At 38.3% G+C, this 14,554-nt stretch overlaps 2 protein-coding genes across 2 annotated transcripts in view; both read left to right on the top strand.

The window, feature by feature from the left end:
* The window catches only part of LOC138980290 (tetratricopeptide repeat protein 38-like), a 203,106-nt gene that overhangs the window by 154,393 nt on the left and 34,159 nt on the right, over positions 1-14,554 (top strand). The gene's annotated exons all lie outside the window — the stretch shown is intronic.
* Positions 1-14,554, top strand: part of LOC138980275 (uncharacterized) — a 32,260-nt gene that overhangs the window by 16,048 nt on the left and 1,658 nt on the right. The window contains exon 5 of the mRNA XM_070353125.1: positions 13,997-14,554. This exon is cut by the window's right edge and continues 1,658 nt beyond it. Coding sequence (XP_070209226.1) covers positions 13,997-14,466 — 470 coding nt within the window. The 3' untranslated portion in view covers positions 14,467-14,554. The remainder of the gene's footprint in view (positions 1-13,996) is intronic.

The following is a 14,554-nucleotide window of genomic DNA, read 5'->3' as shown; positions in this document are numbered from 1 at the left end:
TTTCATAAATATCGATGAAGAATTGAGATTTAACGGTTTTTAACTGCCAAAAATAAGTTTTTTTGTCTGGAAAAGTATGTCTTAAAATTCAGTTTGGGACAACGGACCCACCCACTAAATTTCATAAAGATAGGTGAAGAATTGAAATTTAACGTTTTTTAACTGCCAAAATTATGTCTTTCTTCTGGAAAAGTATAGAGTGAAAATCAGTTGGGGACAACGAACCTACCCACAAAATTTCATAAATATCGGTGAAGAATTGAAATTTAACGGTTTTTAACTGCCAAAATTATGTTTTTCTTCTGGAAAAGTATGGAGTGAAAATAAGTTGGGGACAACAAACCTACCTTTAAAATTTCATAAGAATCAGTGAAGAAATAGGATTTAACGATTTTTTAACGGCCTTTAAATCATTGGTGATGTCATCATAACCCAGTCGTTGTAGTTGTCGTCGTAGTTGTTGGTGTTGTTGTTGTCATGTTCGTTGTCGTGATTGTTGTTGTTCTCGTGTTGTTGTTTTTGTTGTTGTTGTTGTTGTTGTTGTTGTTGTCGTCGTCGTCGTCGATGTCATTTGTTGTTGTTGTTGTTATCGTCGTCGTCGTCGTCATCGTCGTCGTTGTCAGAGGTTATTTCTAAAGATTTCATTGATAGTCTTTGTTCTCGTCACCAAGATTTGCTAAGAACAAGCTTGGAACAGCAAGAGTTCCAAGAACAAGATTAGAACAACTCATTACATCATTACCAGTACGTCATTTGTATTTAGAACACACTTTAGAAAAAAACTCTTCAGCTACAAACCAGTCACCCTCACATGTCGGAGGTGTTTGTCTAAACCACTTACTGAAATGTTTTGAGGTTTAATGACCATACACATGTTGAACCGGTGAGTGTCTTCCGCTGCTTAATTCGCAAATAACTATTTTATTAAAGTCCGCTTGAAACGCTCAAAGATGAAATTCCATGTTAAAAAGTGACAAAAGTTTCACATTTTCCCGTTGTAACAGCTTCCGATGATATTATATGAAAATTCTGATCCTCTGAGAGGATTCCCCGAAACAAAATCAGTTTGTACGCCTAATTTTAATAGAATTGTCCAAACAGTGTCGCTAATATTGTGCTAAAAGATGAATTCTAGAACAATGTTCACAGACAGACACCACTTGGCAAAAAAATTTTCAGTGCTGGGAGATGAAAAAAAAAAACTACCTCGCTACGCGCGGGCTTCGCCCGCGCTCCGCTTGGATAAAGTAGATGTGTACTGCCGGGCAGTACATACCCCAAGCGAAGTCGTCCATCTGTGTGTACATGATTCTCTCTCTCTCTCTCTCTCTCTCTCTCTCTCTCTCTCTCTCTCTCTCTCTCTCTCTCTCTCTCTCTCTCTCTCTCTCTCTCTCTCTCTCTCTCTGTCTTAAAATGTGTCATCGATGACGTGTTTTCATACTTGCTAATGCGGCAGGCTAATCATGACGTCAAATTGAAACTTCTTGAAGTCTCTCAGAAAGGGACATGAAAACCATGTGGGGGTTACTGGTTTGGGCTGGAAAAAAACCCAACTCCACCTAAAATTCAAGCGCCTATGGGGCTGAATTATGCAGCATAAATTGTGAAACATCAGGATATCTCACACTTTCAATTCTGCCATCATGTCAAATCTGACAACAAACCTACCCACAAAATGTCATAAATATCGGTGTAGAATTGAGACTTAACGGTTTTTAACTGCCAAAAATAAGTTTTTTTGACTGGAATAGTTTGTCTTGAAATTCAGTTTGGGACAACGGACCCACCCACTAAATTTCATAAAGATAGGTGAAAATTTAAATGTAACGGTTTTTAACTGCCAAAATTATGTTTTTCTTCTGGAAAAGTATGGAGTGAAAATCAGTTGGGGACAACGAACCTACCCACAAAATTTCATAAATATCGATGAAGAATTGAGATTTAACGGCTTTTAACTGCCAAAAATAAGGTTTTTTGTCTGGAAAAGTATGTCTTAAAATTCAGTTTGGGACAACGGACCCACCCACTAAATTTCATAAAGATAGGTGAAGAATTGAAATTTAACGTTTTTTAACTGCCAAAATTATGTCTTTCTTCTGGAAAAGTATAGAGTGAAAATCAGTTGGGGACAACGAACCTACCCACAAAATTTCATAAATATCGGTGAAGAATTGAAATTTAACGGTTTTTAACTGCCAAAATTATGTTTTTCTTCTGGAAAAGTATGGAGTGAAAATAAGTTGGGGACAACAAACCTACCTTTAAAATTTCATAAGAATCAGTGAAGAAATAGGATTTAACGATTTTTTAACGGCCTTTAAATCATTGGTGATGTCATCATAACCCAGTCGTTGTAGTTGTCGTCGTAGTTGTTGGTGTTGTTGTCATGTTCGTTGTCGTGATTGTTGTTGTTCTCGTGTTGTTGTTGTTGTTGTTGTTGTTGTTGTTGTTGTTGTTGTTGTCGTCGTCGTCGTCGATGTCATTTGTTGTTGTTGTTGTTATCGTCGTCGTCGTCGTCATCGTCGTCGTTGTCAGAGGTTATTTCTAAAGATTTCATTGATAGTCTTTGTTCTCGTCACCAAGACTTGCTAAGAACAAGCTTGGAACAGCAAGAGTTCCAAGAACAAGATTAGAACAACTCATTACATCATTACCAGTACGTCATTTGTATTTAGAACACACTTTAGAAAAAAACTCTTCAGCTACAAACCAGTCACCCTCACATGTCCGAGGTGTTTGTCTAAACCACTTACTGAAATGTTTTGAGGTTTAATGACCATACACATGTTGAACCGGTGAGTGTCTTCCGCTGCTTAATTCGCAAATAACTATTTTATTAAAGTCCGCTTGAAACGCTCAAAGATGAAATTCCATGTTAAAAAGTGACAAAAGTTTCACATTTTCCCGTTGTAACAGCTTCCGATGATATTATATGAAAATTCTGATCCTCTGAGAGGATTCCCCGAAACAAAATCAGTTTGTACGCCTAATTTTAATAGAATTGTCCAAACAGTGTCGCTAATATTGTGCTAAAAGATGAATTCTAGAACAATGTCCAGACAGACACCACTTGGCAAAAAAATTTTCAGTGCTGGGAGATGAAAAAAAAAACTACCTCGCTACGCGCGGGCTCCGCCCGCGCTCCGCTTGGATAATAATAATAAAGTAGATGTGTACTGCCGGGCAGTACATACCCCAAGCGAAGTCGTCCATCTGTGTGTACATGATTCTCTCTCTCTCTCTCTCTCTCTCTCTCTCTCTCTCTCTCTCTCTCTCTCTCTCTCTCTCTCTCTCTCTCTCTCTCTCTCTCTCTCTCTGTCTTAAAATGTGTCATCGATGACGTGTTTTCATACTTGCTAATGCGGCAGGCTAATCATGACGTCAAATTGAAACTTCTTGAAGTCTCTCAGAAAGGGACATGAAAACCATGTGGGGGTTACTGGTTTGGGCTGAAAAAAAACCCAACTCCACCTAAAATTCAAGCGCCTATGGGGCTGAATTATGCAGCATAAATTATGAAACATCAGGATATCTCACACTTTCAATTCTGCCATCATGTCAAATCTGACAACAAACCTACCCACAAAATGTCATAAATATCGGTGTAGAATTGAGACTTAACGGTTTTTAACTGCCAAAAATAAGTTTTTTTGACTGGAATAGTTTGTCTTGAAATTCAGTTTGGGACAACGGACCCACCCACTAAATTTCATAAAGATAGGTGAAAATTTAAATGTAACGGTTTTTAACTGCCAAAATTATGTTTTTCTTCTGGAAAAGTATGGAGTGAAAATCAGTTGGGGACAACGAACCTACCCACAAAATTTCATAAATATCGATGAAGAATTGAGATTTAACGGTTTTTAACTGCCAAAAATAAGGTTTTTTGTCTGGAAAAGTATGTCTTAAAATTCAGTTTGGGACAACGGACCCACCCACTAAATTTCATAAAGATAGGTGAAGAATTGAAATTTAACGTTTTTTAACTGCCAAAATTATGTCTTTCTTCTGGAAAAGTATAGAGTGAAAATCAGTTGGGGACAACGAACCTACCCACAAAATTTCATAAATATCGGTGAAGAATTGAAATTTAACGGTTTTTAACTGCCAAAATTATGTTTTTCTTCTGGAAAAGTATGGAGTGAAAATAAGTTGGGGACAACAAACCTACCTTTAAAATTTCATAAGAATCAGTGAAGAAATAGGATTTAACGATTTTTTAACGGCCTTTAAATCATTGGTGATGTCATCATAACCCAGTCGTTGTAGTTGTCGTCGTAGTTGTTGGTGTTGTTGTTGTCATGTTCGTTGTCGTGATTGTTGTTGTTCTCGTGTTGTTGTTTTTGTTGTTGTTGTTGTTGTTGTTGTTGTTGTTGTTGTTGTTGTTGTTGTTGTTGTTGTCGTCGTCGTCGTCGATGTCATTTGTTGTTGTTGTTATCGTCGTCGTCGTCGTCATCGTCGTCGTTGTCAGAGGTTATTTCTAAAGATTTCATTGATAGTCTTTGTTCTCGTCACCAAGACTTGCTAAGAACAAGCTTGGAACAGCAAGAGTTCCAAGAACAAGATTAGAACAACTCATTACATCATTACCAGTACGTCATTTGTATTTAGAACACACTTTAGAAAAAAACTCTTCAGCTACAAACCAGTCACCCTCACATGTCGGAGGTGTTTGTCTAAACCACTTACTGAAATGTTTTGAGGTTTAATGACCATACACATGTTGAACCGGTGAGTGTCTTCCGCTGCTTAATTCGCAAATAACTATTTTATTAAAGTCCGCTTGAAACGCTCAAAGATGAAATTCCATGTTAAAAAGTGACAAAAGTTTCACATTTTCCCGTTGTAACAGCTTCCGATGATATTATATGAAAATTCTGATCCTCTGAGAGGATTCCCCGAAACAAAATCAGTTTGTACGCCTAATTTTAATAGAATTGTCCAAACAGTGTCGCTAATATTGTGCTAAAAGATGAATTCTAGAACAATGTTCACAGACAGACACCACTTGGCAAAAAAATTTTCAGTGCTGGGAGATGAAAAAAAAAACTACCTCGCTACGCGCGGGCTTCGCCCGCGCTCCGCTTGGATAAAGTAGATGTGTACTGCCGGGCAGTACATACCCCAAGCGAAGTCGTCCATCTGTGTGTACATGATTCTCTCTCTCTCTCTCTCTCTCTCTCTCTCTCTCTCTCTCTCTCTGTCTTAAAATGTGTCATCGATGACGTGTTTTCATACTTGCTAATGCGGCAGGCTAATCATGACGTCAAATTGAAACTTCTTGAAGTCTCTCAGAAAGGGACATGAAAACCATGTGGGGGTTACTGGTTTGGGCTGAAAAAAAACCCCAACTCCACCTAAAATTCAAGCGCCTATGGGGCTGAATTATGCAGCATAAATTGTGAAACATCAGGATATCTCACACTTTCAATTCTGCCATCATGTCAAATCTGACAACAAACCTACCCACAAAATGTCATAAATATCGGTGTAGAATTGAGACTTAACGGTTTTTAACTGCCAAAAATAAGTTTTTTTGACTGGAATAGTTTGTCTTGAAATTCAGTTTGGGACAACGGACCCACCCACTAAATTTCATAAAGATAGGTGAAAATTTAAATGTAACGGTTTTTAACTGCCAAAATTATGTTTTTCTTCTGGAAAAGTATGGAGTGAAAATCAGTTGGGGACAACGAACCTACCCACAAAATTTCATAAATATCGATGAAGAATTGAGATTTAACGGTTTTTAACTGCCAAAAATAAGTTTTTTTTGTCTGGAAAAGTATGTCTTAAAATTCAGTTTGGGACAACGGACCCACCTACTAAATTTCATAAAGATAGGTGAAGAATTGAAATTTAACGTTTTTTAACTGCCAAAATTATGTCTTTCTTCTGGAAAAGTATAGAGTGAAAATCAGTTGGGGACAACGAACCTACCCACAAAATTTCATAAATATCGGTGAAGAATTGAAATTTAACGGTTTTTAACTGCCAAAATTATGTTTTTCTTCTGGAAAAGTATGGAGTGAAAATAAGTTGGGGACAACAAACCTACCTTTAAAATTTCATAAGAATCAGTGAAGAAATAGGATTTAACGATTTTTTAACGGCCTTTAAATCATTGGTGATGTCATCATAACCCAGTCGTTGTAGTTGTCGTCGTAGTTGTTGGTGTTGTTGTTGTCATGTTCGTTGTCGTGATTGTTGTTGTTCTCGTGTTGTTGTTTTTGTTGTTGTTGTTGTTGTTGTTGTTGTTGTTGTCGTCGTCGTCGTCGATGTCATTTGTTGTTGTTGTTGTTATCGTCGTCGTCGTCGTCATCGTCGTCGTTGTCAGAGGTTATTTCTAAAGATTTCATTGATAGTCTTTGTTCTCGTCACCAAGACTTGCTAAGAACAAGCTTGGAACAGCAAGAGTTCCAAGAACAAGATTAGAACAACTCATTACATCATTACCAGTACGTCATTTGTATTTAGAACACACTTTAGAAAAAAACTCTTCAGCTACAAACCAGTCACCCTCACATGTCGGAGGTGTTTGTCTAAACCACTTACTGAAATGTTTTGAGGTTTAATGACCATACACATGTTGAACCGGTGAGTGTCTTCCGCTGCTTAATTCGCAAATAACTATTTTATTAAAGTCCGCTTGAAACGCTCAAAGATGAAATTCCATGTTAAAAAGTGACAAAAGTTTCACATTTTCCCGTTGTAACAGCTTCCGATGATATTATATGAAAATTCTGATCCTCTGAGAGGATTCCCCGAAACAAAATCAGTTTGTACGCCTAATTTTAATAGAATTGTCCAAACAGTGTCGCTAATATTGTGCTAAAAGATGAATTCTAGAACAATGTTCACAGACAGACACCACTTGGCAAAAAAATTTTCAGTGCTGGGAGATGAAAAAAAAAACTACCTCGCTACGCGCGGGCTTCGCCCGCGCTCCGCTTGGATAATAAAGTAGATGTGTACTGCCGGGCAGTACATACCCCAAGCGAAGTCGTCCATCTGTGTGTACATGATTCTCTCTCTCTCTCTCTCTCTCTCTCTCTCTCTCTCTCTCTCTCTCTCTCTCTCTCTCTCTCTCTCTCTCTCTCTCTCTCTCTCTCTCTCTGTCTTAAAATGTGTCATCGATGACGTGTTTTCATACTTGCTAATGCGGCAGGCTAATCATGACGTCAAATTGAAACTTCTTGAAGTCTCTCAGAAAGGGACATGAAAACCATGTGGGGGTTACTGGTTTGGGCTGAAAAAAAAACCCAACTCCACCTAAAATTCAAGCGCCTATGGGGCTGAATTATGCAGCATAAATTGTGAAACATCAGGATATCTCACACTTTCAATTCTGCCATCATGTCAAATCTGACAACAAACCTACCCACAAAATGTCATAAATATCGGTGTAGAATTGAGACTTAACGGTTTTTAACTGCCAAAAATAAGTTTTTTTGACTGGAATAGTTTGTCTTGAAATTCAGTTTGGGACAACGGACCCACCCACTAAATTTCATAAAGATAGGTGAAAATTTAAATGTAACGGTTTTTAACTGCCAAAATTATGTTTTTCTTCTGGAAAAGTATGGAGTGAAAATCAGTTGGGGACAACGAACCTACCCACAAAATTTCATAAATATCGATGAAGAATTGAGATTTAACGGTTTTTAACTGCCAAAAATAAGTTTTTTTGTCTGGAAAAGTATGTCTTAAAATTCAGTTTGGGACAACGGACCCACCCACTAAATTTCATAAAGATAGGTGAAGAATTGAAATTTAACGTTTTTTAACTGCCAAAATTATGTCTTTCTTCTGGAAAAGTATAGAGTGAAAATCAGTTGGGGACAACGAACCTACCCACAAAATTTCATAAATATCGGTGAAGAATTGAAATTTAACGGTTTTTAACTGCCAAAATTATGTTTTTCTTCTGGAAAAGTATGGAGTGAAAATAAGTTGGGGACAACAAACCTACCTTTAAAATTTCATAAGAATCAGTGAAGAAATAGGATTTAACGATTTTTTAACGGCCTTTAAATCATTGGTGATGTCATCATAACCCAGTCGTTGTAGTTGTCGTCGTAGTTGTTGGTGTTGTTGTTGTCATGTTCGTTGTCGTGATTGTTGTTGTTGTTGTTGTTGTTGTTGTTGTTGTTGTTGTTGTCGTCGTCGTCGTCGATGTCATTTGTTGTTGTTGTTGTTATCGTCGTCGTCGTCGTCATCGTCGTCGTTGTCAGAGGTTATTTCTAAAGATTTCATTGATAGTCTTTGTTCTCGTCACCAAGACTTGCTAAGAACAAGCTTGGAACAGCAAGAGTTCCAAGAACAAGATTAGAACAACTCATTACATCATTACCAGTACGTCATTTGTATTTAGAACACACTTTAGAAAAAAACTCTTCAGCTACAAACCAGTCACCCTCACATGTCCGAGGTGTTTGTCTAAACCACTTACTGAAATGTTTTGAGGTTTAATGACCATACACATGTTGAACCGGTGAGTGTCTTCCGCTGCTTAATTCGCAAATAACTATTTTATTAAAGTCCGCTTGAAACGCTCAAAGATGAAATTCCATGTTAAAAAGTGACAAAAGTTTCACATTTTCCCGTTGTAACAGCTTCCGATGATATTATATGAAAATTCTGATCCTCTGAGAGGATTCCCCGAAACAAAATCAGTTTGTACGCCTAATTTTAATAGAATTGTCCAAACAGTGTCGCTAATATTGTGCTAAAAGATGAATTCTAGAACAATGTCCAGACAGACACCACTTGGCAAAAAAAATTTCAGTGCTGGGAGATGAAAAAAAAAACTACCTCGCTACGCGCGGGCTCCGCCCGCGCTCCGCTTGGATAATAATAATAAAGTAGATGTGTACTGCCGGGCAGTACATACCCCAAGCGAAGTCGTCCATCTGTGTGTACATGATTCTCTCTCTCTCTCTCTCTCTCTCTCTCTCTCTCTCTCTCTCTCTCTCTCTCTCTCTCTCTCTCTCTCTCTCTCTCTCTCTCTCTCTCTGTCTTAAAATGTGTCATCGATGACGTGTTTTCATACTTGCTAATGCGGCAGGCTAATCATGACGTCAAATTGAAACTTCTTGAAGTCTCTCAGAAAGGGACATGAAAACCATGTGGGGGTTACTGGTTTGGGCTGAAAAAAAACCCAACTCCACCTAAAATTCAAGCGCCTATGGGGCTGAATTATGCAGCATAAATTGTGAAACATCAGGATATCTCACACTTTCAATTCTGCCATCATGTCAAATCTGACAACAAACCTACCCACAAAATGTCATAAATATCGGTGTAGAATTGAGACTTAACGGTTTTTAACTGCCAAAAATAAGTTTTTTTGACTGGAATAGTTTGTCTCGAAATTTAGTTTGGGACAACGGACCCACCCACTAAATTTCATAAAGATAGGTGAAAATTTAAATGTAACGGTTTTTAACTGCCAAAATTATGTTTTTCTTCTGGAAAAGTATGGAGTGAAAATCAGTTGGGGACAACGAACCTACCCACAAAATTTCATAAATATCGATGAAGAATTGAGATTTAACGGTTTTTAACTGCCAAAAATAAGGTTTTTTGTCTGGAAAAGTATGTCTTAAAATTCAGTTTGGGACAACGGACCCACCCACTAAATTTCATAAAGATAGGTGAAGAATTGAAATTTAACGTTTTTTAACTGCCAAAATTATGTCTTTCTTCTGGAAAAGTATAGAGTGAAAATCAGTTGGGGACAACGAACCTACCCACAAAATTTCATAAATATCGGTGAAGAATTGAAATTTAACGGTTTTTAACTGCCAAAATTATGTTTTTCTTCTGGAAAAGTATGGAGTGAAAATAAGTTGGGGACAACAAACCTACCTTTAAAATTTCATAAGAATCAGTGAAGAAATAGGATTTAACGATTTTTTAACGGCCTTTAAATCATTGGTGATGTCATCATAACCCAGTCGTTGTAGTTGTCGTCGTAGTTGTTGGTGTTGTTGTTGTCATGTTCGTTGTCGTGATTGTTGTTGTTCTCGTGTTGTTGTTTTTGTTGTTGTTGTTGTTTTTGTTGTTGTCGTCGTCGTCGTCGATGTCATTTGTTGTTGTTGTTGTTATCGTCGTCGTCGTCGTCATCGTCGTCGTTGTCAGAGGTTATTTCTAAAGATTTCATTGATAGTCTTTGTTCTCGTCACCAAGACTTGCTAAGAACAAGCTTGGAACAGCAAGAGTTCCAAGAACAAGATTAGAACAACTCATTACATCATTACCAGTACGTCATTTGTATTTAGAACACACTTTAGAAAAAAACTCTTCAGCTACAAACCAGTCACCCTCACATGTCGGAGGTGTTTGTCTAAACCACTTACTGAAATGTTTTGAGGTTTAATGACCATACACATGTTGAACCGGTGAGTGTCTTCCGCTGCTTAATTCGCAAATAACTATTTTATTAAAGTCCGCTTGAAACGCTCAAAGATGAAATTCCATGTTAAAAAGTGACAAAAGTTTCACATTTTCCCGTTGTAACAGCTTCCGATGATATTATATGAAAATTCTGATCCTCTGAGAGGATTCCCCGAAACAAAATCAGTGTGTACGCCTAATTTTAATAGAATTGTCCAAACAGTGTCGCTAATATTGTGCTAAAAGATGAATTCTATAACAATGTTCACAGACAGACACCACTTGGCAAAAAAATTTTCAGTGCTGGGAGATGAAAAAAAAAACTACCTCGCTACGCGCGGGCTTCGCCCGCGCTCCGCTTGGATAATAAAGTAGATGTGTACTGCCGGGCAGTACATACCCCAAGCGAAGTCGTCCATCTGTGTGTACATGATTCTCTCTCTCTCTCTCTCTCTCTCTCTCTCTCTCTCTCTCTCTCTCTCTCTCTCTCTCTCTCTCTCTCTCTCTCTCTCTGTCTTAAAATGTGTCATCGATGACGTGTTTTCATACTTGCTAATGCGGCAGGCTAATCATGACGTCAAATTGAAACTTCTTGAAGTCTCTCAGAAAGGGACATGAAAACCATGTGGGGGTTACTGGTTTGGGCTGAAAAAAACCCCAACTCCACCTAAAATTCAAGCGCCTATGGGGCTGAATTATGCAGCATAAATTGTGAAACATCAGGATATCTCACACTTTCAATTCTGCCATCATGTCAAATCTGACAACAAACCTACCCACAAAATGTCATAAATATCGGTGTAGAATTGAGACTTAACGGTTTTTAACTGCCAAAAATAAGTTTTTTTGACTGGAATAGTTTGTCTTGAAATTCAGTTTGGGACAACGGACCCACCCACTAAATTTCATAAAGATAGGTGAAAATTTAAATGTAACGGTTTTTAACTGCCAAAATTATGTTTTTCTTCTGGAAAAGTATGGAGTGAAAATCAGTTGGGGACAACGAACCTACCCACAAAATTTCATAAATATCGATGAAGAATTGAGATTTAACGGTTTTTAACTGCCAAAAATAAGTTTTTTTGTCTGGAAAAGTATGTCTTAAAATTCAGTTTGGGACAACGGACCCACCCACTAAATTTCATAAAGATAGGTGAAGAATTGAAATTTAACGTTTTTTAACTGCCAAAATTATGTCTTTCTTCTGGAAAAGTATAGAGTGAAAATCAGTTGGGGACAACGAACCTACCCACAAAATTTCATAAATATCGGTGAAGAATTGAAATTTAACGGTTTTTAACTGCCAAAATTATGTTTTTCTTCTGGAAAAGTATGGAGTGAAAATAAGTTGGGGACAACAAACCTACCTTTAAAATTTCATAAGAATCAGTGAAGAAATAGGATTTAACGATTTTTTAACGGCCTTTAAATCATTGGTGATGTCATCATAACCCAGTCGTTGTAGTTGTCGTCGTAGTTGTTGGTGTTGTTGTTGTCATGTTCGTTGTCGTGATTGTTGTTGTTGTTGTTGTTGTTGTTGTTGTTGTTGTTGTTGTTGTTGTTGTCGTCGTCGTCGTCGATGTCATTTGTTGTTGTTGTTGTTATCGTCGTCGTCGTCGTCATCGTCGTCGTTGTCAGAGGTTATTTCTAAAGATTTCATTGATAGTCTTTGTTCTCGTCACCAAGACTTGCTAAGAACAAGCTTGGAACAGCAAGAGTTCCAAGAACAAGATTAGAACAACTCATTACATCATTACCAGTACGTCATTTGTATTTAGAACACACTTTAGAAAAAAACTCTTCAGCTACAAACCAGTCACCCTCACATGTCGGAGGTGTTTGTCTAAACCACTTACTGAAATGTTTTGAGGTTTAATGACCATACACATGTTGAACCGGTGAGTGTCTTCCGCTGCTTAATTCGCAAATAACTATTTTATTAAAGTCCGCTTGAAACGCTCAAAGATGAAATTCCATGTTAAAAAGTGACAAAAGTTTCACATTTTCCCGTTGTAACAGCTTCCGATGATATTATATGAAAATTCTGATCCTCTGAGAGGATTCCCCGAAACAAAATCAGTTTGTACGCCTAATTTTAATAGAATTGTCCAAACAGTGTCGCTAATATTGTGCTAAAAGATGAATTCTAGAACAATGTCCAGACAGACACCACTTGGCAAAAAAATTTTCAGTGCTGGGAGATGAAAAAAAAAACTACCTCGCTACGCGCGGGCTCCGCCCGCGCTCCGCTTGGATAATTACAATGATAAATCACTTTTCTATAGCGCATGTCCCGAATTCACAGCTCCAAGCGCTTCAATTCCAATAAACACACACACACACAAACACACACACCACTGATTCGCGCACCAAAAAGAGTTTTAGATAAAAATGTCTGCAGTATAAGATTTGTTTCCATATGCCCTAGACAGTCGTTGGGGATCATCTTTAATTTGAGATATATTCTTATTTATAAGTTGTTGCCGAGGCCCCGGAAAATGTTGGATTAGGGTAACGCGACCGACCCTACACTTTCTGTCGACCCTAATAAAAAAAAAACATTTTCACTGCTCTCAAAAACAAATTTGGAGTTGAAAGACAACAATCCATGAGCAGCTGTATGCAAAAGGGAGAGAGTAACAAAAGACTGCCGACATATCGACCCTATAGGACTGGGTGGCCGAGTGGTAACGCACTTGCGCTCGGAAGCGAGAGGTTGCGAGTTCGACCCTGGGTCAGGGCGTTAGCAATTTTCTCCCCCCTTTCCTAACCTAGGTGGTGGGTTCAAGTGCTAGTCTTTCGGATGAGACGAAAAACCGAGGTCCCTTCGTGTACACTACATTGGGGTGTGCACGTTAAAGATCCCACGATTGACAAAAGGGTCTTTCCTGGCAAAAGTGTATAGGCATAGATAAAAATGTCCACCAAAATACCCGTGTGACTTGGAATAATAAGCCGTGAAAAGTAGGATATGTGCCGAAATGGCTGCGATCTGCTGGCCGATGTGAATGCGTGATGTATTGTGTAAAAAAATCCATCTCACACGGCATAAATAAATCCCTGCGCCTTGAATATGTGCGCGATATAAATTGTATAAAATAAAAATTTTAAAAAAATTAAAAATAAATCCCTGCGCTTAGAACTGTACCCACAGAATACGCGCAATATAAGCCTCATATTGATTGGTTGATTGATTTTCTTTTTATCATATGAGTATTACAACTGTCTTTTTTTTGGTTTTTTTGTAGGAGAGGTGGCTGGGTTGGAGTAAAGGGGAGGGGTGGGGGAGGGGTAATGGTACAAGCGAAAAAGTGGGCGTGGAATGTCGTTGCTGGTATGGTGGATGGTTGGTACGTGGTTGTTTGTGTTTATAAACCTAGGTCACAGAAATACAGTGACTAGTGTTTTTCACGACATCTCAATCTTTGCTTATTCAGTGTTTGCTTGTGCGTTTGTTTTGTTAAGTTTAACACATGTATATTAGTTAGAATGGAGCAATATAGCTCTGGTACCACAAAATTAATGCGTTATCTCTGTAGTAGAATCAGGAGCGTATATCCAGCTGTCCCAGTAAGTATCTCGGTGTTCTTTTTTGCAGCATTTGGGGGCATCTACTTGGATACAGATGAGGTGATACTTCAGCCAATGGACGATCTGATGAAGCATCACGTGACGATGGCTTGGGAAAGACGTAATGCAGCGTTTGGCAACGGACTCTTTTTGGCGGAGCCAAACAACACGTTTTTGAACACCTGGTATGCTGGGTATAAAAAGTTCTCCAACTCCTGGTGGGCTTATTTTTCAACAACCTTGCCCCGTGTATTGTATAACAAGCACCCGGAGTATAAAATCCACGTCGTTGACACATTCTTTCGACCAAACTTGTACAACATTACCGGACTGTTCTATGAGGGTCGGTACGATTGGTCGAATCACTACGCTTTGCATTTGTACTACCGACGCAATCAGAAGTATTTCAAAGGTAATTTTGAACAGAAAAACACCACGCTTGGAGACGTAGCGCGCCATATTTTATTTGGTGATAAGAAGAGGTGTCTGAAGCCATAACCGGATCTACCCTAACATCATGACTGTGAAGAAGATTTGCATCGAAAATTCAAGAGGGTTGATGATGTGCTCACTTGCTGTCAGGATT

The sequence above is a fragment of the Littorina saxatilis genome, linkage group LG11 (genome assembly GCF_037325665.1).
Source record: "Littorina saxatilis isolate snail1 linkage group LG11, US_GU_Lsax_2.0, whole genome shotgun sequence".
NCBI classification, from domain to species: Eukaryota; Metazoa; Mollusca; class Gastropoda; order Littorinimorpha; family Littorinidae; genus Littorina; species Littorina saxatilis.
Note: the sequence above shows the minus strand (reverse complement) of the source record. Positions and strands in the feature narration are given on the sequence as shown.